Source organism: Macaca nemestrina, chromosome 13, assembly GCF_043159975.1.
Source record: "Macaca nemestrina isolate mMacNem1 chromosome 13, mMacNem.hap1, whole genome shotgun sequence".
Taxonomy (NCBI): Eukaryota; Metazoa; Chordata; class Mammalia; order Primates; family Cercopithecidae; genus Macaca; species Macaca nemestrina.
Genome location: NC_092137.1, coordinates 25,711,273 through 25,734,694, shown reverse-complemented (window position 1 = coordinate 25,734,694; position 23,422 = coordinate 25,711,273). Strand labels below are relative to the sequence as shown.

The 23,422-nt window shown below is 40.3% G+C and overlaps 1 protein-coding gene across 7 annotated transcripts in view; it reads left to right on the top strand.

Moving 5' to 3' along the window:
* The window catches only part of LOC105479795 (ASXL transcriptional regulator 2), a 155,817-nt gene extending 136,148 nt beyond the window's left edge, over positions 1 to 19,669 (top strand). For 4 of the 7 annotated variants that reach the window (XM_071076353.1, XM_011738081.3, XM_011738085.2 and 1 more), the window contains 3 exons: positions 2,904 to 3,621; positions 6,512 to 6,595; positions 9,018 to 11,569. In XM_071076353.1, the coding sequence (XP_070932454.1) occupies positions 2,904 to 3,621; positions 6,512 to 6,595; positions 9,018 to 11,465 (3,250 nt within the window). In that variant the 3' untranslated portion in view covers positions 11,466 to 11,569. Of the gene's footprint in view, positions 1 to 2,903; positions 3,622 to 6,511; positions 6,596 to 9,017; positions 11,570 to 19,547 lie in introns of those variants that run through there. The other 3 variants (XM_011738088.3, XM_071076354.1, XM_071076355.1) reach the window with 2 other exon arrangements.
* Positions 19,670 to 23,422: the final 3,753 nt, after the last annotated feature.

Here is a 23,422-nt window from a genome sequence, read left to right as displayed (position 1 = left end):
ATTCTGTCTCAAAAAAAAAATAAAATACATTTAAAAACAAAAAAACCTTGAATTAAGAGTCCCTTTCTTTGAAAAGATTGGCTTTTCTTCTGGTTACTTTATAAGATAGAAGAATACTGAAGTTCGTTTTTTGTTTTTTTTTTGAGACAGAGTTTCATTCTTGTCGCCCAGGCTGGAGTACAGTGGCGCAATCTCAGACTCACTGGAACCTCCACCTCCTGGGTTCATGCAATTCTCCTGCCTCAGCCTCCCCAGTCTCTGGGATTACAGACATGTACCACCACACCTGGCAAATTTTGTATTTTTAGTGGAGTTGGGGTTTTACCATGTTGGCCAGGCCGGTCTAGAACTCCTGACCTCAGGTGATCTGCCCTCCTCAGCCTCCCAAAGTGCTGGGATTACAGGTGTGAGCCACCACTCCCGGTCAGAATGCTGAGGTTCTGTCCACTTTTTATAGTAGTTAATTATCCCAAAATGTAGCTATCCAGAATCACTAAGGAATCTTAGGAATTCTTTAATGTGGACTATTAGAATCAACCTGTAATTAAACAACCTGTCCTCTGTAAAAGGCACTCTGGGAGATGTACATAGCTGAATAAAGATATAAATTATGTTTAAAAGAGACTGTAGCCTAAATCAGTTTTTTCCCCTCAACAAAAGGTCCAACAATGAAACTGTAATAGGACATTTAAATAGATGGTAAGGGAGATGTTTTGTTTGAAATAGGATTGAACACCTGGACTCCTACTTGTTAGTCTCCCTTCCTTCTGCACACCAGTGGCAGCTCTTAAGGAGACCTGTAACCACAGCTTGAAAACTAAGTGCTCCTTTTCCTTGTCTCCAAGTAGTAGTTATCCATCTCCTTCACAGTCATTTAGGAAATATTCCTATTGAGATTAAGAGTTCCATAAACTATGGCCGGGTGCGGTGGCTCACACCTCTATCCCAGTGCTTTGGGAGGCCGAGGTGGGTGGATCACTTGAGCCCAGGAATTCGAGACCAACTTGGGCAACATGGCAAAATGCATCTCTACAAAAAGTACCAAAAAATTAGCTGGGTGTAGTGGTGCGCTCCTGTAGACCCAGGCTCAGGTGGAAGAATCGCTTAAACCTGGGAGGCGGAGGTTGCAGTGGCCAAGATTACACCACTGCACTCCAGCCTGGGTGACGAAGCGAGACCCTGTCTCAAAAAAGAGTTCTATAAGCTGATTTTTCTACATTTTTGGTATGAGCATTGAGTTATAGAAGTGATGTTTTGTACATTTAGACTGTTATTGCAGGTAGCAGTAATTCTACAAATATTTGTTCATTCCCTCCTTTTTTTTTCTTTTTTTCTTTCTTTTTTTTTTTTAAAGACAGGATTTCACTCTGTTCCCCAGGCTGGAGTGCAGTGGTACAATCATGGTTTACTGTAGCCTTAACCTCCTGGGCTTAGGCAGTCCTTCCACCTCAGCCTCCCGATAGCTGGGACTACAGGTGCATGCCACCACACCCAGCTAATTACTGTATTTTTTGTAGAGGTGGAGTTTTGCCCTGTTGCACAGGCTGGTCTGAAACTCCGGTGTTCAAGCGATCTGCCCACCTCCCAAAGTGCTGGGATTATAGGCATGAGTCGCTGTGCCTGGCCCATCTCTCCTTCTTAAGCAGATAGAGCATTACAACAGTTCATGGGTCTTTCTATTGTCAACTGTTACTTTCTGTCAGCATTTATAGAAAGACTGTTTTTTATTATTGCCCAGTTTTGTCCCTAGTCATCCCATCTCAGAAGCACTCTTCAAAGTCACCAAAGAAGGCTCATTGATTTTACATGTTGTACAATATTCTAAAACATTAAGAAGAGTCACTAATGACCTTTACAGATTAGCCCAGCTCTTAGCCAAGCCACATTATGGGAAGCTCATTGGAACTGTACCCTCAGAATATCTTAGAGACACTCGATCTCAGAATTTTAGAGCTAAACCAAGTGGGATTTAAATGGGCTTTCCAAAAACTCAGCTATAATTCTCAGCCTCTATAGAACATTGACAGCCAGCTGTCTCCTCAGGTCCTCTTAGATTTTTTGGGCCAGGGTTTGCACAGATATTGCAGAGAAGAGTTGATCACAATCCCAGGGTGGAAGAGTCTTGGGCTTCCTTCAGTTCCCTTACAGGTAGTCTATGATGCATGCCTCCAGACAATGTGGCCCCTTTATAAGCAGAAGTAATAATAATAACTGCCATTACTGAGCTTTCATTATGTGTTAGGTAAGTACTTTATATGGATTAACTTAATTATCATAGCAACACTATGAAGTAATTAAACCTAGTGAACAGTTGAAGAAACTGAAGTAAAGAAGGCTGGTCATCTACTTAATATCACAGGGATGGTAGGTATCAGAGCCAGAATTTGAATCCAGGCACTCTGACTCCAGAGCTTTCACTACTAATGATAGTGAAGATAATACATGAAGAATACCTGCTGTCTCCGGGGTTTTCCTAGGCATTGTCATCTTCCATTATCTCTAGCGTTTTTTTTGTTGTTGTTGTTGTTTTTTTTTTTTTTTTTGGAGACAGAGTCTCTCTCTGTCGCCCAGGCTGGAGTGCAGTGGCACGATCTCAGCTCACTGCAACCTCCGCCTCCCGGGTTCACGCCATTTTCCTGCCTCAGCCTCCCAAGTAGCTGGGACTACAGGTGCCCACCACCATGCCTGGCTGATTTTTTGAATTTTTAGTAGAGACGGGGTTTCATCGTATTAGCCAGGAGGGACTCAATCTCCTGACCTCGTGATCCACTTGCCTCGGCCTCCCAAAGTGCTGGGATTACAGGCGTGAGCCACCACGCCCGGCCCCATTATCTCTATTAATGAATGCTTTCAACAATATGGGCTATTTCTCAACTAGAATATTTCTTTTTCCCCCTTTTTAGTTCTGGCCTGAGCCTTGAAGATTCTAAGAAATTGACAGCTTCTCCCAGCGATCCCAAAGTAAAGAAAACCCCAGCTGAACAACCAAAATCAATGCCTGTGTCAGAAGCCTCTCTTATCAGAATAGTTCCAGTAGTCCCCCAGTCAGAGTGTAAAGAAGAAGCGTTGCACATGTCATCACCAGGCAGAAGAGAAGAGTGTGAAAGCCAAGGTGAAGTGCAGCCGAGCTTCTCCACATCTACACAGCCCCTGCTTTCCTCAGCTCTCAATACACATGAGTTTAGCAGCATTCTTCCCATCAAGTGCCCACAGGATGAGGATCTCTTGGAGCAGAAGCCAGTCGCCTTTGCTGAACAGGAATCTGGGAAGAATCATCTCACCACAGCTTGTAATTATAACAAAAGTGAAAGCCAAGAATCTTTAGTTACATCGCCAAGCAAACCCAAGAGTCCTGGGGTTGAAAAACCAATAACGAAGCCCACAGCAGAAGCAGGTCCACAAGAGACCACTGTGAAAGAACCTCTAACAACTCTTGTTGATCAGAACCCAGAAAGCCTCAAGAGGAAGTCTTCCCTTACCCAAGAAGAGGCCCCTGTGAGCTGGGAGAAGAGGCCACGTGTCACTGAGAATCGCCAGCACCAGCAGCCATTTCAGGTCTCACCACAGCCCTTTCTCAGTAGAGGGGACAGAGTCCAGGTGCGAAAAGTACCACCTCTCAAGGTAAGAGAATGGAGAGAATTGAAAAGGAGAGATGGTGTGAACCCTATGTTTTTGGTCATACCTACTAAATTTCAAGTAATTTGTGGTAGTTCTTAATGCAGAAGCAGTTGGATATATTTGGTAAGTATGTAACTATGGCCTTACACAAATAAAATGACAGATGGGCATTTAGAACTGCAGTCCTACATACAGGTCTTTACTGGTGTTTGCATAAGGAAGGTACCTGGGCATCTAATGTAAACCAGCCCCATTCTCACTACTCGAGCTCAGAGGCAACTGATCTCAGAATCTTAGAGTTAGACCAAATAGAATTTAAATGGACTTCCAAAAAGTTAGTTATAATTCTCAGCCTCTGTAGAACATTGACAGCCAGCTATCCTACTGTCTCCTCAGGACCTCTTAGATTTTTTGGGCCAGGATTTGCACAGATATTGCAGAGAAGAGTTGATCACAATCCCAGGGTGGAAGAATCTTGGGCTTCTTTCAGTTCCTTTACAGGGAGTCTGTGATGCATGCCTCCAGACAATGTGGCCCCTTTATAAGCAGAAGTATTAATAATAACCACCATTATTGAGTTTAAGACAGTTATGGAAATCTTATAACCGTCATGGAAATTATTGTCTGATATGACAAAATAAGAAATGTGAGACTAAGCATGAGGAGACTATTGGTGTAATCAAAGGATCCTATCTCTGTACCAAGAGTACAAAGATTTTTTAGTTTACTTTGGCCCTTTTCTTGCTACCATAACTGACTTTATGTTCTGTGAATCAGGAACTACGTTTAGCTCCCTCCTATTAAAGGAAATATGTGTGGCTATCCTCTGTCACTACTGGTTACTTGAGGGACACTAGTAAGATGGAATAGTCTTGATAAGCTCTACTGCTTAGCGTGTGATTAACTTCCAGTTAGCTGTATATTGCTGCCTGTCAAATCTTCCAAATTCTTCTAGGCAGTATCTTTGACTATCTTAATATATAATGCCCTTTAAAACCCAAACACATTTTTACTTCTGATCTTAAAGGTTTATTAATACTTTGGCTTTTGCTTAATATCAGCTTGCAGTTCATTCATTTAATAAATAGTTTATTTTTCTTGCCAAGGAATTTAAGAGCCAAGGCACTGGATATTACTCATTAGGATGTAAAAGGAAAAATAAGCCTAGTAAAGGTACTTTTTCCCCCCTTTTAGTTTAACTTAGGTGAACCAAAATTAGTCCTGTCAGGAAGTATTCCTTGGAAAGATTCACTTACTAGAACTTGACCCATTCTCATTGTATTTTTTTTTATTTTTATTTTTTATTTCTTTTTAAATAGAGTCTTGTTCTGTGGTCCAGGCTGGAGTGCAGTGGCACAATCTTGGCTCACTGCAGTCTCCGCCTCCCAGGTTCAAGGGATTCTCCTGCCTCAGCAGCCTCCTGAGTAGCTGGGATTACAAGCATGCACCTGGCTAATTTTTGTAATTTTATTTTTTAGTAGAGATGGGTTTTCACCATGTTGACCAGTGGTCCCTTAGACCCTATCTCAAAAACTCCTGACCTCAAGTCATCTGTCCTCCTCTGCCTCCCAAAGTGCTGGGATTACAGGCATGGGCCACCGTCTGTACTTCTTATTACTTTTTTATTCATTGCTTGTTTTTTTCCCCCCTCAAGATGAAGTCTTGCTCTGTCACCCAGGCTGGAGTGCAGTGATGCAGGCTCGGCTCACTGCAGCCTCCACCTACCGGATTCAAGGAATTCTCCTTTCTCAGCCTCCCAAGTAGCTGGGATTATAGGCGTAAGCCACGACCCCCAACTAATTTTTGTATGTTTACAAATAATTAAAATAATTATTTGTAGAGGGGTTTCACCATGTTGGCCAGGCTGGTCTTGAACTCCTGACCTCAAGATCCACCCGCCTCAGCCTCCCAAAGTGCTAGTGTTGTAGGTGTGAGCCACCGCGCCCAGCCAGTTCATTGCTCTTTAAGATTGGTGATTTTAGCATTTAAGAATCTATGGGGGTTTTATTCTTTTCTTTTTTTTTTTTTTTCCTACCATTAACATGCATTGCCAGAGATTCTGATTTTTGTTTTAATCACTTTTACTATTCTTTTTTATAAAAATATTAGAAACTTTTTTTTAATGTCATTCACAGCTTATCTCCAGACCTGAGAGCTGAGTAACTGTTTAGGTTTTGCTATAAATGTTGCTAAGACCCATCATTTCTATTTCCTCACCTGTAGACAGGCTGGGTTACATCATATTCTGTCTGCTTTCTGCTAGTGCAGAGGGATTACACAGAAACTTTAATCCACTGTGACCAAGTTAATATAATTTTACTTTTTTCCATTCTTTTCCTTTCTTCTCCCTCTTCATCTCCCTCAAAAAAGACTTTTCCAGAAGTGTCTTTAGTAACTCTCTTCCCTTAGACCCTATCTCAAATACTGCTTTCTTAGACAAAGCTTAATGTAATTTATAACAGAACAAAACCTTTTAAACGAAATTTAAGTAGAAAACAAAATTCACAAGGTAGTAGTAGAAAACAAAATTTGCAATGTAGTGTAAATGTTATAACTTAGTTACAACTTTTATATACATACATATGTATATAAAAATTATATACACACAAATATGTTTTACATTCCATATACAGTCAGCCCTCTGTATCAGCAAGTTCCACATCCTCAAGGTTAATTCTATATTATCAATCAACCACCTAGCAAAAATATTTGGAAAAGAATACAAATGTAAAAATACAGTATAACAATTTATATAACATTTACATTATGTTAGGTGTTATAAGTAATCTAGAGGTGATTTAAAATATATGGGAGGATATGTGGAGGTTATCTGCAAATACTGTGCCATTTTATATAAAGGACTTGAGCATCCTCAGATTTTGATATCCTCCAGGGTCCTAGAACCAATCCCCCATGGATACCAAGGGATGACTGTACACTTAAAAAGAAAAGGATTGAATCTCTCTGCTCTCCCAAGGTAGGACTTCTCAGTAAATTAAATTGTTATCAGTGCCTGGACAACTTTGAGTGGTTTTGCACTTAAAAAGAAGATATGATTTATTCTGCATAATCAGGTATTAGGGCTATTTACATAAGTAACTGAAACTTATTTTTAGATACTGAAACCTTTCATTTTAACCACTTTTAATGGTTCTTATTTGATTTCAACATGTTATTAATGATTGTGTTATTATGATACCATGTATTATGCTAGGTATAGTGTTATTCTCAAGAGTGTTCTTATGTAAAGTTGTTTGTCCCTATATAAGTTCCCCTAAACACCTTTCTTGTATTTACTTTTTTAGTTTTATCTTTTTTTTTTTTTTCATTTTTTCCCTGCAGTTTCTTTCATATGATATAAATAAAGGACAATAACTGCTGCTTTCTTACCGTAGGCAGCCTCTAAAATACTATGTGCTGAGTAAATATGCTATCTAGGCTTGTTCGAATTGGATGTGAAATAGATTTAGCTCTTAGAGAGGTTAAGTAGATTTCCTGATGTAAGACATATACTCTGTGACACCTGTTATGAAGTCCCATGGCTCTAACTTTGGAATTATAGAGAATCAATTTTTGAGGATTACTGACCTTTTGAGAAATTAGTATTGAAAATAGTGAAAAATGTTTAGTGACTTTATTGTTCTTAATTTAAGAACATTAAGAAAAATGGCATGCATTTTCTTAGGGTTTAGTGGGTTAATTTTTTTTAATTAAATGCTTTAGAACATCTTAACAGTTATTTGCTCCTTTAAACTCAACCAGTTACTAGAACAGTGCACATCTTGATGCATTATTAGTAACTCTAATAGCTTTCAAAGTATTATTCAGGACAGAAGGCAGATTTGTTTCAGACATGATGATTTTATTGTATGAAAATCATTGGTTTTGCCAGGCATGGTGGCTCATGCCTGTAATCCCAGCACTTTGGGAGGCCGAGGTGCGTGGATCACTTGAAGTCAGGAGTTCGAGACCATCCTGGCCAACATGGTGAAACCCCATCTCTACTAAAAATACAAAAAAATTAGCTGGACATGGTGGCGGGCACCTGTAATCCCAGCTACTCGGGAGGGTGAGCCACAAGAATCACTTGAACCCGGGAGGCAGAGGTTACAGTGAGCTGAGATTGTGCCACTGCACTCCAGCCTGGGGGACAGAGTGAGACTCTGTCTCAAAAAAAAAAAAGAAGAAGAAAATCAATGGTTTCAAACCTGATAGACATCAGAATCTCACAAGTAGCTTTTTAGAAACACGTTTTTTTGTTTGTTTGTTTGTTTGTTTGTTTGAGCTGGAGTCTCCCTCAGGAGTTACCACAGGCCAGACTTTTTCAGGCTAGGTGCAGTGGCTCATGCCTGTAATCCGAGCACTTTAGGAGGCCAAGGCAGGTGTATCACATGAGGTCAGGAGTTCAAGAGTAGCCTGACCAACATGGTGAAACCCCATCTCTACTGAAAATACAAAAGCCAGATGTGTGGCCCACACCTGTAATCCCAGCTACTTGGGTGGCAGAGGCACAAGAGTCACTTGAATCCAGGAGACTGAGGTTGCAGTGAGCTGAGATCGCACCACTGCACTCCAGCCTGGGTGACAGAGCAAGACCTTGTCTAAAAAAAAAAAAATTCTTTTAATTAAAAAAAAAAAATTCCTAGGTCCTGGGGACTCTAATTTGTAATTTTTGGGATAGGACCCAGAGCATATATATTTTTAAAAGGTTGCACAAGTAAATATAATACCAGTCAGAGATGAGAATGGCTGGTAAACATTATGTACATACTCCTTTATGTGTGTGGGCATGGTGGGGGCTCCTATGGATCACACATTGTCTTCCTTCCAGTGCTATCTAGAAGCCTGTGTAATTTGAGATAATCCAGCATGTGTGTGTGTGTGTGTGTGTGTGTGCATGTGCATGTGCGTGTGCGTGTGCGTGTGTGTGTGTGTGTGTGTAACAGAAAAGAGCAAGTATTTTCCCCCTGGACCTTGGTGGTAAAGCTAAGAATTAAAAGACAGTAGTGGTATGGGTGGCTGGCTTACTTGCTTTTCTCTCCTTTCTCAAACATAAATACACTTTTTAAAAATGCAAATGCCCTAGAAAGCTTTGCATCGTGATAAGCACTTGTGATAGTGACATTAGGAGGGAGTTGAGATAGGAAAAGAGGTGTGGGGATTTGGGGTGAGAGTGGAAGCAGTTGTCTTTGGCACCAATAGAAAAAGCAGATGTAAGGACTCTAGAGACAAACTAGTGTTACTTTCTCCAAGGTTTGGCCTCTCGGCCATAGACCACCCATGTTTGTCACAGGTACTGTAGTGTTCATCTGTTTTTAAAATGTGAGGGCTAATGAAGTTTTGTTATTCTTAGAAATGAAAACTAAGCTCTGTTGTTTTTTCCCCTCTACTTCTTTCAGATCCCGGTCTCCAGAATCTCCCCCATGCCGTTTCATCCATCGCAGGTCTCTCCCAGGGCTCGTTTTCCAGTCTCCATCACTAGTCCTAACAGAACAGGAGCCAGAACTCTTGCAGACATCAAAGCAAAAGCTCAACTGGTCAAAGCACAGAGGGCAGCAGCTGCCGCTGCCGCCGCAGCTGCTGCAGCCGCCTCAGTTGGAGGGACCATTCCAGGACCTGGCCCAGGGGGTGGACAGGGTCCAGGAGAGGGTGGTGAAGGGCAGACTGCTAGAGGAGGCAGTCCAGGCTCAGACAGAGTCAGTGAAACTGGAAAGGGCCCCACACTGGAACTGGCAGGAACTGGAAGCAGGGGAGGTACGAGAGAGCTTTTACCCTGTGGTCCAGAGACTCAGCCCCAGTCTGAGACCAAGACCACCCCAGGCCAGGCACAGCCTCATAGTGTCTCTGGAGCACAACTACAGCAAACCCCCCCAGTGCCTCCAACACCTGCCATCAGTGGAGCATGCACAAGTGTCCCATCACCAGCCCACATAGAGAAATTGAATAATGAAAAACTGAACCCCACCAGGGCAACAGCCACAGTGGCCTCTCTCAGCCATCCACAAGGGCCCAGTAGTTGCAGACAGGAGAAAGCACCTTCTCCAACAGGTCCTGCTCTAATCTCAGGTGCCTCACCTGTTCATTTTGCAGCTGATGGCACAGTTGAGCTCAAAGCAGGTCCTAGTAAGAATATACCTAACCCTTCAGCCTCATCAAAGACAGATGCTGGTGTGCCAGTGGCTGTAACTCCCTCCCCTTTAACATCTTTATTGACCACAGCCACTTTAGAAAAGCTTCCTGTACCGCAGGTCAGTGCAACTACAGCACCTGCTGGATCAGCTCCACCCTCGAGCACTTTGCCAGCAGCTTCTAGCCTTAAAACCCCAGGAACTTCTTTAAACATGAATGGACCCACTTTAAGACCAACCTCTAGTATTCCTGCTAATAATCCTTTAGTGACTCAGCTGCTTCAAGGCAAAGATGTTCCCATGGAGCAAATTCTGCCTAAACCTCTCACCAAAGTTGAAATGAAAATGGTTCCACTGACTACTCAAGAGGAAAGGGGGATGGGAGTGCTCATAGGTACCAACACAACAGAAAATAGCACCAGAGAGGAAGTTAATGAGAGACAGTCCCATCCAGCTACACAGCAGCAGCTGGGCAAAACCTTGCAAAGTAAGCAGCTCCCCCAGGTTCCAAGGCCCCTTCAGCTCTTTTCAGCTAAGGAGCTGAGGGACTCCAGCGCTGACACACACCAATACCAAGAAGGACTAAGTAAAGCAACCCAAGATCAGATCCTTCAGACTCTCATTCAGAGGGTTCGGAGGCAGAATCTTCTCTCAGTTGTGCCGCCCTCGCAGTTCAACTTCGCTCACTCAGGTTTCCAGCTGGAAGACATCTCCACAAGCCAGAGGTTCATGCTGGGTTTTGCTGGCAGAAGGACATCCAAACCTGCAATGGCAGGGCACTACTTACTGAATATTTCTACCTACGGCCGGGGCTCAGAGAGCTTTAGGAGGACCCATTCTGTAAACCCTGAAGACCGTTTTTGTCTAAGCAGCCCCACTGAAGCCTTGAAAATGGGATATACAGACTGTAAAAATGCAACAGGAGAGAGTAGCAGCAGCAAAGAAGATGACACTGATGAGGAAAGTACTGGTGATGAGCAGGAATCTGTCATGGTGAAAGAGGAGCCCCAGGTTTCCCAGAGTGCTGGCAAGGGTGACACAAGTTCAGCACCCCACAGCAGGGAAACTGTATCTACCAGTGATTGCTTAGCTAGCAAGAATGTGAAGCCTGAGATACCAGTGAATGAGCAAACCACTTTAAGTAAGGAGAATTACCTGTTCCCTAGAGGCCAGACATTTGATGAAAAGACCTTAGCCAGAGATTTAATTCAGGCAGCACAGAAGCAGATGGCTCATGCAGTGAGAGGTAAGACAATCCGTAGCAGCCCCGAGCTTTTCAATTCTACTGTTCTTCCTCTGCCTGCAGACAGCCCCACCCACCAGCCCCTACTCCTTCCACCCCTGCAAACCCCGAAGTTGTATGGAAGCCCCACCCAGATAGGGCCAAGCTACAGAGGCATGATCAATGTCTCCACCTCATCTGACATGGACCATAACTCTGCTATACCAGGTAGCCAGGTATCTAGCAATGTAGGTGATGTCATGTCATTTTCAGTGACTGTCACTACCATCCCTGCTAGCCAAGCTATGAATCCCAGCAGCCATGGCCAGACCATTCCTGTTCAGGCCTTCCCTGAGGAGAACAGCATAGAGGGCACGCCTTCGAAATGTTACTGCCGCTTGAAAGCCATGATCATGTGCAAAGGCTGTGGCGCTTTCTGCCATGATGATTGCATTGGCCCCTCCAAACTGTGCGTCTCCTGCCTTGTTGTTCGGTAATGAGACTAGAAAGAGATACACTGTAAAGGAGGGGGAAGGGAAGGGTTGACCAGTTGGGTTTTTTGCATCCTTTTGGAATCACAGAAATAAACAAGTAGGTTTCAGTTGTCTTCAGAGACAAATGTTACTTAATCAGGAATACAAAGTACAGATCTTTTACATTTTAGAGGAAGAGCACCTTGTATAGTAAGTCTAAGTCAAGCAAGACTTTGTGAATTTGTGACAAGTTTGCACTTACAAAATCATGTAAATATGTCACATTTTGTTTAACATTTTTCCAAGTGTTTAGGTAATAATGTGTTACTTTGAATTCAGATTTATGTTCTACTACTTGTGACTGAGAAAAGTTTAATGCCAGCATGGTAAAAGGAAGCTGTCTCCCTCTGACATTTCCTAGGAAGCTAGGAAAAGGAAAGTGAAGGAATGGTCTAAAGAAATGGCCATTCACACTGATTTTGTCTGGACAGTCTGGCTGCAGCTTGTTCATAGATTATTCAGCCTTTGCAGGACTTGGATTCAGGGTTTTACTCAGTCCCTTTACCTTAGGTGGAATCTTAAATTGAAATTTTTGGTAAGGAATTCATTTCACAGGTAGTGTTTCAGACTCAGAAAGCCCTGACTTGGTTCTTGGCTTCCATGGTCTAGTACTGTTGCCAAGCAGTCTGCTTGGAATTTGTGGATCCCTGCTGTTCCCTGATCCCACCCCCTGCCCTGAGACAGTGAATGTAGTCCGTGAAGGGAGTGCCTCTCTGGGACCCCGTGTGTTGTTACAGGCTGTGCAGTGCAACATTTCCAGCAAAAATACCCTATCCCCGCACTTAGTCATTCGTGGTAACTAACAATTTTGAACTACTAATATAAAATGAACAGAAAAGTGTTAGTGATTGGGTGATTTGAGCTACATCTTGTTGAGCAAGGGGAGTGAAACCATAGAAACTGTTAAATTGAACGTGAAGAACTTTGGAAAACAATTTTGACAGTAGAACAAGGTCACCTCTCTTTTCCTCTTCTCTCCCAACCTATTAACCTAGTGCTTGATAGTCAGCTGTTGTTGCAGGTAGAAAAGCTCACCAATGCCACATTTGTTCATTCTGTTCAACCTGCTTTGATCTCCCAGGCATCTGAACAGGATGAAATCATCTTATATCTTACTTTACGGACATACACAATACAAGACACTTTTCCTGTTTTAGAAAATATAGGCCTTGTTTGGATTACTGCTGTCTGAGCACTAGAAATTTCTAATGCAAAGGGGCCTCAGTGAATGGCTAAGGGAACAACTGGAAAAGAAGGAAAATGAGCCCTAAAGGTTTTTTGGTTGTTTGTTTTAGTTTCTTTTTCTTTGTTTCCTTTTTTTTTTTTAAATCCTTCTCTAGTGACTGAAGAATTTGTGAGTATATAATATTTAGGTCATGGTTAAGAAACATTAAACCTGCAGTTTAACAGAATTTTGTATTAAATGGGGGTGTGTCAGTTTGCACCATTTGCATATTGATTTCAAGTCTCCTGATTGGGAATGTGTGAAGTACAAATGTTAATGCAACATAGTACAGTTGTATTTGTCCTTCATATTTAGGATGTGATATTTATAAAATGCAGAACAGATTAAACTTGTTAAGTCACGTTCCAGATTAGGAGAAAATAGGCAATAATAATCTCTGTTTTGCCCCCATTCTACTACCTACCCCTGCCCACCCCACCCCCACATCACACACTCTTTAATGCTTTCCCACAGCCCCTGCTCCGTCCCATAAGAAACTCACTTCACTGTTTTTCACTTTTCACTTCTGGCTTTTTTGTGGCCCAAGGCCAGTATAGGATTAATATCTGTGTTCCAGCTTCAGTCAGTACAATATGTCTGTCCATCTTTCCCCCTTTCTTCCAGCACACACACACAGCTAAGAGATAAGAAGGCTGCAAGGATTGGGGATAAGGAGTATATCTTCAAGCCAAGAACCGGTAGAAAACAGAAATAATGGTTCTCCCAAACGTTCAGTACCTTGGGCAATCCAATAAGGGTTTAAAGAGATCTGTTGCTGAGTATAACTCTCCCTGCCCTACCCCATCACTCCTCCTTAGTGCCAGGGCTGAGGGCTGGTCAGTGTGCTGGAAGAGGTTGAGAGTTTTGGAATTGACTCCATGCTAAATGTCAATTACCAATTTGGATTGATGAAAGTGATTTTTCTGTTTTACCCCTTTCCTGTCAGAAAGGTTTTCCTCTGTGCTTCCCTTAACTTAAGGATGAACAGACTATAACTAGGAAAGGAGGAAAGGTATCAGGGATTTTTAAGTCCGTTTAGAGAGCAAACCATATTGTGCCTCTTCATCTTGACCCCGGCTCTTCTAGATAGGTCCTAAACATTGCTGTTCACCAGATTATCTTAACAAATAATACTCAACTAAATATTTGCATTTAGGAATACTTCTAAAACAGATATTGCCAACTAGATACACTGCCTCAATCTTGACCAGACAAGAGAACAGTTAAATTCTCTTAGTTGGGTAGTAACTTGAATATCAATCTATTTATCAGTTTGTTTCAACACAGAAGTTTCAAGTGGAAAGCCATTCATCTTAAAAGCTGAACAGAAAAATTAAAAAAAAAAAAAACACACATTACAATCTGGCCTTTTAGAAAATGAACCAGTAGAAACAAAACCTTTAAATTATTAGTATGGTACTCCAGTAGCACCTTTGAAGCAATCTTTACCTTAGTTTTTGAGTCGTTTTACCTTTCAACCCGATCTGAAAAGTTTTAATAAATGCTGAGCTTATTCTTAGGGTATGACCTGGCATTATTTCCAGTGACTAGTCAGGCATTATGCCTGATGCATACGCCTCCCGTGCACCCCTCTCCAGCCTTCAGATGTCCTCCACTGCAGGTCACTCCAGGAGATAGCATTAATAATATAGCCTCAGTCTTGTTTATAAAGATTCTAAGTTGTTTAGTAAAGAAGTCTCCCTGAATCTTAAATAATTTTGAAGAATTAGAATTCTCCATCCTATTAAACAGAAAGTAAAGCCAAATAGCCTGGAGTTGTTTGTCCTACTTCTGTTCCATAACCCCTATGCTCAAGATACTGAAGCTCTCTGTGGTATTTCGTGTAACATTTCTAAGAATAAGAGCTGGCAAATGGGAAACTTTTCTTGGGGTGGAGAGAGCATACTTACTGGGCTGTGAAGGCATACAGATGTACATGTTTTAGAGCTTATCTCAGATTTAAATAGCCAAAGGAAGACCTCATTGCCTTCCAGGTGAAGGTGCAAAGTCATACATGTTAACATTGACCTGACAGTTAACATTCTGTTGCTTATTATTGCCTTTCTCCACCTTAGAGAGCCGTAAATAACTCTCTGGTGAAGTGATTTGCTGTAATGGGGTTGAGGAGTTGGGGGGGCTTCTCTGGTCATTACACTGCTTTTTATTTCTAGAACTCACTATCAGTGAGCAGTGCCAGAGTGTTTTCTCTTTGACCTAGAGGTTTCACATCATAGCGAGGAGGGAAAAGTCTCCCCATCTCATTACAACAGTGTGCTACGTAAGTAACTTGGCCAAGGGTAGTTTTCAGCTAAATTTATAGAATAGTCCAAAGAGACTTTGAGAAACATGGTAGATAGGCAGGGGCCTTTCCTACCATGTTTCGATACCTACACACCTATTGAAAGAGAACAGTAGGTAAAACATTTCCTAAAGTTGAAGCAATAGCTTCGTAGATTCTTGGTTACTTTATTTTTTTTAATGCTTTACATTTGATACAACTATTGAAGATCAATTTTAAAAATAGCTTTCCAGTAATATATTTTAAGTAATATATATTTTAATATCTGTAAAAAGTGACAGTGGAAGACTTTGAATTTCTCATATATGGTATGTTTGATGTAGGACCTCTCTGTTAAGGCACAAATTATTTCAAAGGAAGTTACTCTAAAGACACTCAGATTATTTCAGAAAAATGCAATAAGGGGAATAGTTTTGGGGTTTATTTTTTATTTTAAAAGAAAATTGACTTATTTACCACAAGCTATTTTTTTCCCTTCTGGCTATAAGGTTTGTACAGACTGGTTTGGTAAATGCTAAACTTTTGTGTCTTTTGCCTTTTTAAAGGAATTGTTAACATTGGAATTGAGGGTATGTACAGAGAAGTTGGTGTCAACACCATTTAAAAAGTCATATTTTTTCACAAATATAGAAAATCATTTTACATAAGAATTTTAAGTATTTGCAATAAATATATGTATATAGATTGTATGTATTCCTATATTCTTATTTTTCATTTTATTATTAAGTAAAAGATCATTAAAAGCGAAAATAAAAACCTTGGAGTTTTTTGGTGCATCTTGAGGTTTGACGTACATCTGAGAGTGGCATGGGTAAGGGTCCTCTGTTACTACCTTATACTACTATGGGATGGTTCCCACAGATTGTATGGAAGAGAGTAAAATGAGGAACTTGATGATAAATCAGGGTAGTGTATTTCTTTTGGAATTTAAGTAAAACTGATTAAATTTTCCTTATCTATCTGTCTCCATGTTTTCTCCCTTAATCTGTTTTGTCTCCTAACCCCCTAACATTACTGGAAAAGTGAAGAAATGCAGTGCAGCCTCTTTATTAATGTGCCCATTGTTTGCTTCTAAATCAAAGAATGGTAAGGAAATCTCTCGGGGAAAAAAATAAGTTTTCCTTTCTCCACAGTGGTTAATTCATTAGCAGACATTTACTGCCACCACCACTTTCCAGGCCTTAGGGGTGTGTGAAGAAATAGTCTCTTGAAGATGATAGAAAAAATTTTTTTTCCGTTTCCCAGTTCTCTCAGAAGTGAGTTTCATAGCCAGTCATGTCCTTCCTGCCTGTCTAATCTGGAGATGTCAAAGAGCTAGGAGAATAGTGTGAAGAGAAACACCTGTGCCTTGAGCATTTGACACTTGAATTTTGAACTCCCCTGTGTCAGGAAGGGTAGCTGTGGAAATGAGGTCTGAGCCACTTGGTAGGAGAGGTTGTCTGTAAGCCCATACCGAGACTGCTGTCTAATCCATGAGAATTCATTTTGTGGCTGCAAAGTAAATACTTGATTTTGGGATATGATAGGAGCAAAATGGTGCCTACATCATCTTCATAAAGAAAAGTAACCTATTTTTAAACAAGTGAATAATATATCAAATCATTGATGACCTAGAAGAAAAATTGTTAAGGTCAGATTTTCAAGAATGTATCTTGATGACCCATAAAACTGACTTTATTGTAGTTCACTGGTTCCCGTAATTGCCCAGCTGTGGTTATTTTCACTGTAAAGAAAAAATACATTTTGGAAGTTAATGTAAGGATACATTGGCTTTTTTCTTCACATTGGCTTTTTAAAAGACAGTTTTTATTTTTCAAATACTGGAATGTCAAATATCTGGGTTGTCCCAAGATGTTGGAGATAGATAATTCAGCCTTCCAAGAGAAAAGCAGTCTAGATCTTAGCTGAAAATGTGCTATTTCTAAAGGAAACTTCTTAAGTCTCAGGGAACATCAGCATCTTCATCATTTCCATATATAATAAGAATGAAGGTAAAATATTTAAATGTGTACAAACTAATCCATAATGACCATTTACAAAGATTGACTCCCCATTTCTGGTACATATTTATCATTATTTAGATGGGTCTCCTATCTCATGGGAAGATAAATTTATATTCAGGTGATGACATGGGTGCCTGCAAGTAGAGTTGGTCTGCCCCTGAGGGAGAAAGAGCAACATACCAGAAGACAAGACACCTTCAACTTGGATCCCCAGCTACCCTTTATTTACTTCACAGAGTCAGAAACCTGTGTTCATAGCTTCTGAGATTGCTTGACCTCAACTGGTCTTTAGAAGTCTAACTTTTTATGTACAAGTCATGTTATTTACTAATTCAAATATTTATAGAGCACCTACTGTGTGCTAAGCACTACTAAAGTGCTGGTTATGCAAAGGTAAGCAAAAAGTCATGTAAATTGCAGAAAGGTTTTCCTAAAGTAGTGACTATACAGCATGTTTCTAGTTCTAGGCTCAAGGAGTAATAATGCTACCTTTTTCCCAAGATACGTTGAAAATGTAAATGAGTTATGAAATGGAAGTGTTTGAGACACTGGACACAGCAGTGGCACATACATGAAGAAAGAAGGTCCCTAGATGAAAAAAGTGTGGAAATGAGCCATCTTAATAAAATGCACTTTTTTTGAGAACTATTGTTGGAATAGCTAAAGTTGTCTATAGAAATTTTAAGAAATCTCTAACATCTAAATTAGAAGCAGGCCAACAGCAGTCTCTGTCAGTAGTTAATTTAGGTCAGTAAGTTAGTGTTTTGTTAAACCCTTTCAAATACAGTTGGGTAAATAATGCAGCTTTCCTGTCACTATTCAAACCTAAAAGAAGCTAAAGGGACTTTTTCTTAAAACACGATTTTCATCTTATAGATGATAAGTAGCTATCTCTTCATTCGGAATTGTTGCATCCCAGTTTTTCTCCATAATGGATAAAATTACTTTCATGTCCTTTTCTAATGTTGTAGAAGTGGCTTTTCCTTTTTTGTCTTAAGTCACAACTTGAATTAAAAAGGGCTTCAGCAGGACTCTAGCACTTTTCAAAGAAGAATTTGGTGTATTCCACTATGTAATGTAGTTTCAACTCTGTCCAGGAACCAGGAGGATGAGCGTCCTCCATTTTCCTAATACTTGGTAACCTTTAACAATAGATTGGGTTGTTTTTGTTGTTTTTCATAGAGACCATATAGACTCTACTTCCGTGTAACTTTCTGCCTTAACCTAAAAAGGGATTCCCTGAAAGGAGATCTTGTAACAGGAAGGAAAAGCGAAACCAGGAAAAGAGCCAGAAATGATCAACTTGGAACTGGGCTGTGGCTAAATAGTGGGTTTTCCTGAAGAGTAACTTCCACCTCGCTTTTCGTGCTGCTTCCAACCCAAAAGAACCTAAAGGGAATTTTTTAAAATCCTGATTTTCTTCTTAATTGTAAAACCTAGAGGATGCCTTAGGGAGAAGAAAGATAACCTGGAGTTTGGTTTTAAATGGATTTAAGTAAACTTTGAATTAAGTAGCTTATTCCATTTTTGAGAGATTTCCTTTTAAGATTTTAGATTCACTTAATGTAATGTTGAATTGCCATGAGTGTAACCTGTAGTTTGATTTGAGACATTCTGTGGGATAAGCAATAGTTTTCTGTTGAACTGTGGTGGCTTTTGCCACTAATCAGGATTAGTGCACCTCTGTCTGTTAAGTGAAATGGAACTTGGCTTCCTAAACACTATATTAGACCAACTTGAGTCAATACTTTTATTAAGTTTAATCAGGGATTCTCAAAATATTTAAATATTTAAGATTCAAATTAGCCCAATTAGAAAGCAATGCATTGTTACCAAAATATCTGAAGATACTTTAGAACTATTTTACACACAGCTTATGTCTTTCCTATGGAAAGTATCATACGTAAAATTTTACATTCTTTTAAAATCTAATGTCTTCAGATACCTAGAGCTTGGAAATTTAATAGAGCTGGGCTTTGACCCTAAGTCAGTAGTTCTTTTCATTTTAGATTTTCAGGCATGTTTCAGTATGGAGACTTCTTCAGTAGTGACTCCAGCTTCACCTACCTATAATCACTTTGCACACATTTTAAGTTAATCAGATGCTTCCAGAGTCTTGGATTGGTTACCTTTTTGTTAGATAAGGAGACAAATTCCAGGTTGGGGCAAACATCTTAATTTGTTCTCTAAGAATGTACTGATTAAAGAGCAAGTTCTCAGAGAATTCACAAAATTTCTAGAATTCGTGAAAGATCTAGAGAACATATCAAATGAAACTCTAGAAATTTGGGGGAAAAAAAACTTAGCTGTAAGTGCTTTGACCTATTTTTTTTTTTTTTTAACCTGTCTTAATTCTATGACTGCATCGCACCCTTCACCAGCACCAAGAGAAGTCGGAATGGAAGAAATGACCCTATGTAATTCTTACTCACTTTAAATCTTTGTGCGCATAGGCCTTAGCACTTTGACAAACTGCCTTTTAGCGTCTCACTATCGTCTTTTTTTCCTCTCACTTTTAGGCTGTTCTTTCCTTGGTCGTATAAAAAATACCTTCTTCAAAGTTGAATGTATAATGTTTCTGCACATGGACAAACCGTATTTTACTGACTCATTCTATGTTGAATAAAGGCATACAGTTTTACTCTAGCGACTGGGCCTTTTCTTTTCCAAAGAAAGCAGACACCATGTGGAATGGCTTACCTGCTTGTTATCTAGTCCTCTGTGCACAGCTGTCCCTGGGTCCTAACTAAAGTTGGTACTACAGAGAGTGCTAATCTTGTCAGAAAACAAAGGGGGTTTAAGAATTCAACATGAACTAGACGAAGTGTATATCTTTCAGAAATGAAAAAGGAAACCCATACTACAAAGCTGCAGTAATCACAAAGGTGTGGTCCTGGCATAAAGACAGACATGTAAACCAATGGAATACAATAGGCCAGAAATGACTGCTCAGATACATGGTCAAGTGATTTTCAACGTAAGTGCCAAGCTCAGTCAATGGGGAAGGGACAGTCTTCAAGTGGTGTTGGGAAAATGTGATATCCACATGCAAAAGAATGAAGTTGGACCCTTAGACAATATACAAAAATTAACTCGGGGAAAATTATAAAAGTCTTAGAAGAAAATGGACAGTTTCACAATTGGATTTGACAATGATTTCTTGAATGTTATGACAAAAGCATGTACAGCAAAAGAAAAATAGATAAACAGTTTTTAAATTGTGCTTCAAAGGACGTTATCAACAGTGAAAAAGCAACCCACAGAATGGGAGAATATATTTGCAAATCATTTATCTGATAATATATAAAGAACTCAAAAACAAAAAATGAACAAAAGACTGGAATTGCTCAAAGGACCTTGTGCGTTGCTGGTGAAAATGTTAAATACAGCCATTGTGGATAACAGTGTGGTGGTTAAACCATACTCAAAAAATTAGTTTTGTGATCCAGCAATTCCATTTCTAGGTATACACCCCAAAGAAGTGGAAGCAGGGACATGGACACATTTGTTTGTCAATGTTTTTAGCATTGTTCACAGTCATAAGGTAGAAGCAACTCAAATGTTCATTGACAGATGAATGGATAAAATACGTGTGTGAGTATATATGTATATACACAATGGAATATTAGCCTTATAAAAAAGAAAATTCTGTCATGCTACAACATGGGTAAGCCTTGAAGACATGCTAAGTGAAATAGACAAAAGGACAAACATTGTATGATTCCATTTATATCAGGTATCTAGCCAAATTCTTGAAGACAGTAGAATGCTGGCTATCGGGCTGGGAAGTCGGGAAGGATTGGGGAGTTAATGTTTAATGAGTACAGAATTTCCATTGGGAAAGATGAAAAAGTTCTGGAGACGAACAGTGGTGATGGATGCACAACATTGTGAATGTACTTAATGCCACAGACCTTTATGTTTTAAAAATTGTTAGGTTTTATGTATATTTTACCACTTTTTTTTTTTTTTAAGAAAACCAAGTGGATAGAGAAAACATATTTTCTTCTCTGAACAAGCTGAAAAGGCTAAATTAAAAGCAGTTTGTTTAAGGAAATAACCAGCAGAGTTAAGAAAAAGTCTAGAGAAACTAGTAATGTAAAAGCCAGCCGTGTGTCTTCGAAGGAAGCAAGGCTCTTAGAGACCATTTTGCAGTGACTTGGAAAAGTGCCATTGAACCTAAGAAGCTGAAGCCGAAAATGGAACCAACTAGAATATCCAGTATAGTCAGGAACCTAGAATGTGGGATCCGACCCATAAGGTGGGGGGATTGTGTGAGACCAGGAGTTCAAGACCAGCCTAGGCAACACAGACCCCATCTGTACAAAAATAAATTATCCAGGCATGGTGGTGCACACCTATAGTCCCAGCTATCTGGGAGGCTAAGGCAGGAAGGTCTTTTCAGCCCAGGAATTCAAGGATCCAGTGAACTCTCACTGAGCCACTGTACTCCAGCATGGGTGACACAGCAAGACCTTGTCTCCAATAAAAAAGTCCTTTAGCCCACACAAAGATTATGAAGACACCTAACCCCCTTTCTTTTCCTAAATGTTCTGTGGTTTAATTTTTAACAGCTAAAAGTGCAATTGATTTTGGCCCGGGCACGGTGGCTCACACCTACAATCTCAGCACTTTGGGAGGCCGAGGCGAGTGGATCACCTGAGGTCAGGAGTTCGATACCAGCCTGGCAAATATGGTGAAACCCCATCTCTACAAAAGTACAAAAAAAATTAGCCGGGTGTGGTGGTGGGCGCCTGTGATCCCAGCTATTTAGGAGGCTGAGGCAGAAGAATCACTTGAACCTGGGAGGTGGAGGTTGCAGTGCACCAAGATCACACCATTGCACTCCAGCTTAGGCGACGAGAGCAAAACTCCATCTCAAAAAAGTATAATTGATTTTGAACAAACTGTACATAAAGTGTACAATATGATAAATATTGCCATGTTTCACCACCACAATCATGATAATGAACATACCCATCACCTGCCAAAGTGTCCTGTTTCTTTGTTGTCCCTCCTGACCCTCCCTCACACCATCCCAGGCAGCCATTGATCTCTGTCACTGGCAGTTTGTATTTTCTAAAATTTTATATAAATAGAATCCTACAGTATGTGCTCTTTTATTGGTTGGTGGGGGGGCGGGGGGCTGGCTTCTTTCAGCTCAATTTGACATTCATCTGTGTTGTCACATGTATGAATGGTTCATTCCTTTGTGTTGCTGAGTAGTAATGTGTGGATATACCACAGCTCATCCATTCATCTGTTGATGGACACAAGTTATTTCTAGTCTTTCGTCATTACAAAAAAGCTGCTTTGCACAAGATTTCGTTTGGACATATGCTTTCATATCTCTTGGTGAACTACCTAAGAGTAGAATGACTGGATAATATGGTAGGTATATGCTTAACTTTTTGGGAAACGGCTAAACTATTTTCCAAAGTTGTAGTATTTTACATTCCCACAAACGGTATGGGACATCCAGTCCTTCCATTTCCTCGTCAACATGGGGGTCAGTATTTTAGCCACTTTTAACAGGTGTGTGGTGGTATCTCCTTGGTGACTAATGTTGCTGAACATCTTTTCATGTGCTTATTTGCTCTCCACATACCTTTCACGAAGTGTTCATGAGTTTTTGTATATGGTAAGAGATAGATCAAAGTTCTTTGCATGTTAATATCCAATTTTTCTATCACATTTAAAAAGACTATCATTTTTCCACTGAATGACTTCCACATCTCTATTAAAAATCAGTTTTGTGTATGTGTGTGTGTCTATTTTTGGGCTCTTCTGGTCCACTGATATATTTGTATATCGTTGTTTGTTGTTGTTGTTGTTGTTTTGAGATGGAGTCTCCCTCAGTAGCCCAGGCTGGAGTGCAGTGGCACGATCTCAGCTCACTGCGGCCTCCACCTCCCAGTTTCCAGTTCAAGCAGTTCTCCTGCCTCAGCCTTCCAAATAACAGTTTATAGGCACGTGCCACCATGCCTGGCTAATTTTTGTATTGTTAGTAGAGACGGGGTTTCATCATGTTGGCCAGGCTAATCTTGAACTCCTGAACTCATGATCCCCCAACCTCAGCCTCCCAAAGTGCTGGGATTACAGGCGTGCGCCACCACACCTGGCCATATTTGTATATCTTTGAACCATCACCACATTGTCTTAATTACTGTAGCTTTATAAATAAAATTAGGTAGTGTTAGTCCTCCAACTTTGTTTTTCATTTACAAAAGTGGTTAGGCTATGTTAAGTCCTTGCAGCTTATCAGTTGCTACAAAAATGTGATTTTGATTGAGATGATTTTTACACAATACATCAGTTGGGGACAGTTGAGATCTAGCAATATTGTTCATCCATCTTTCTATTTGTATATGCTTTAATTTCTCTAAGCAAGGTC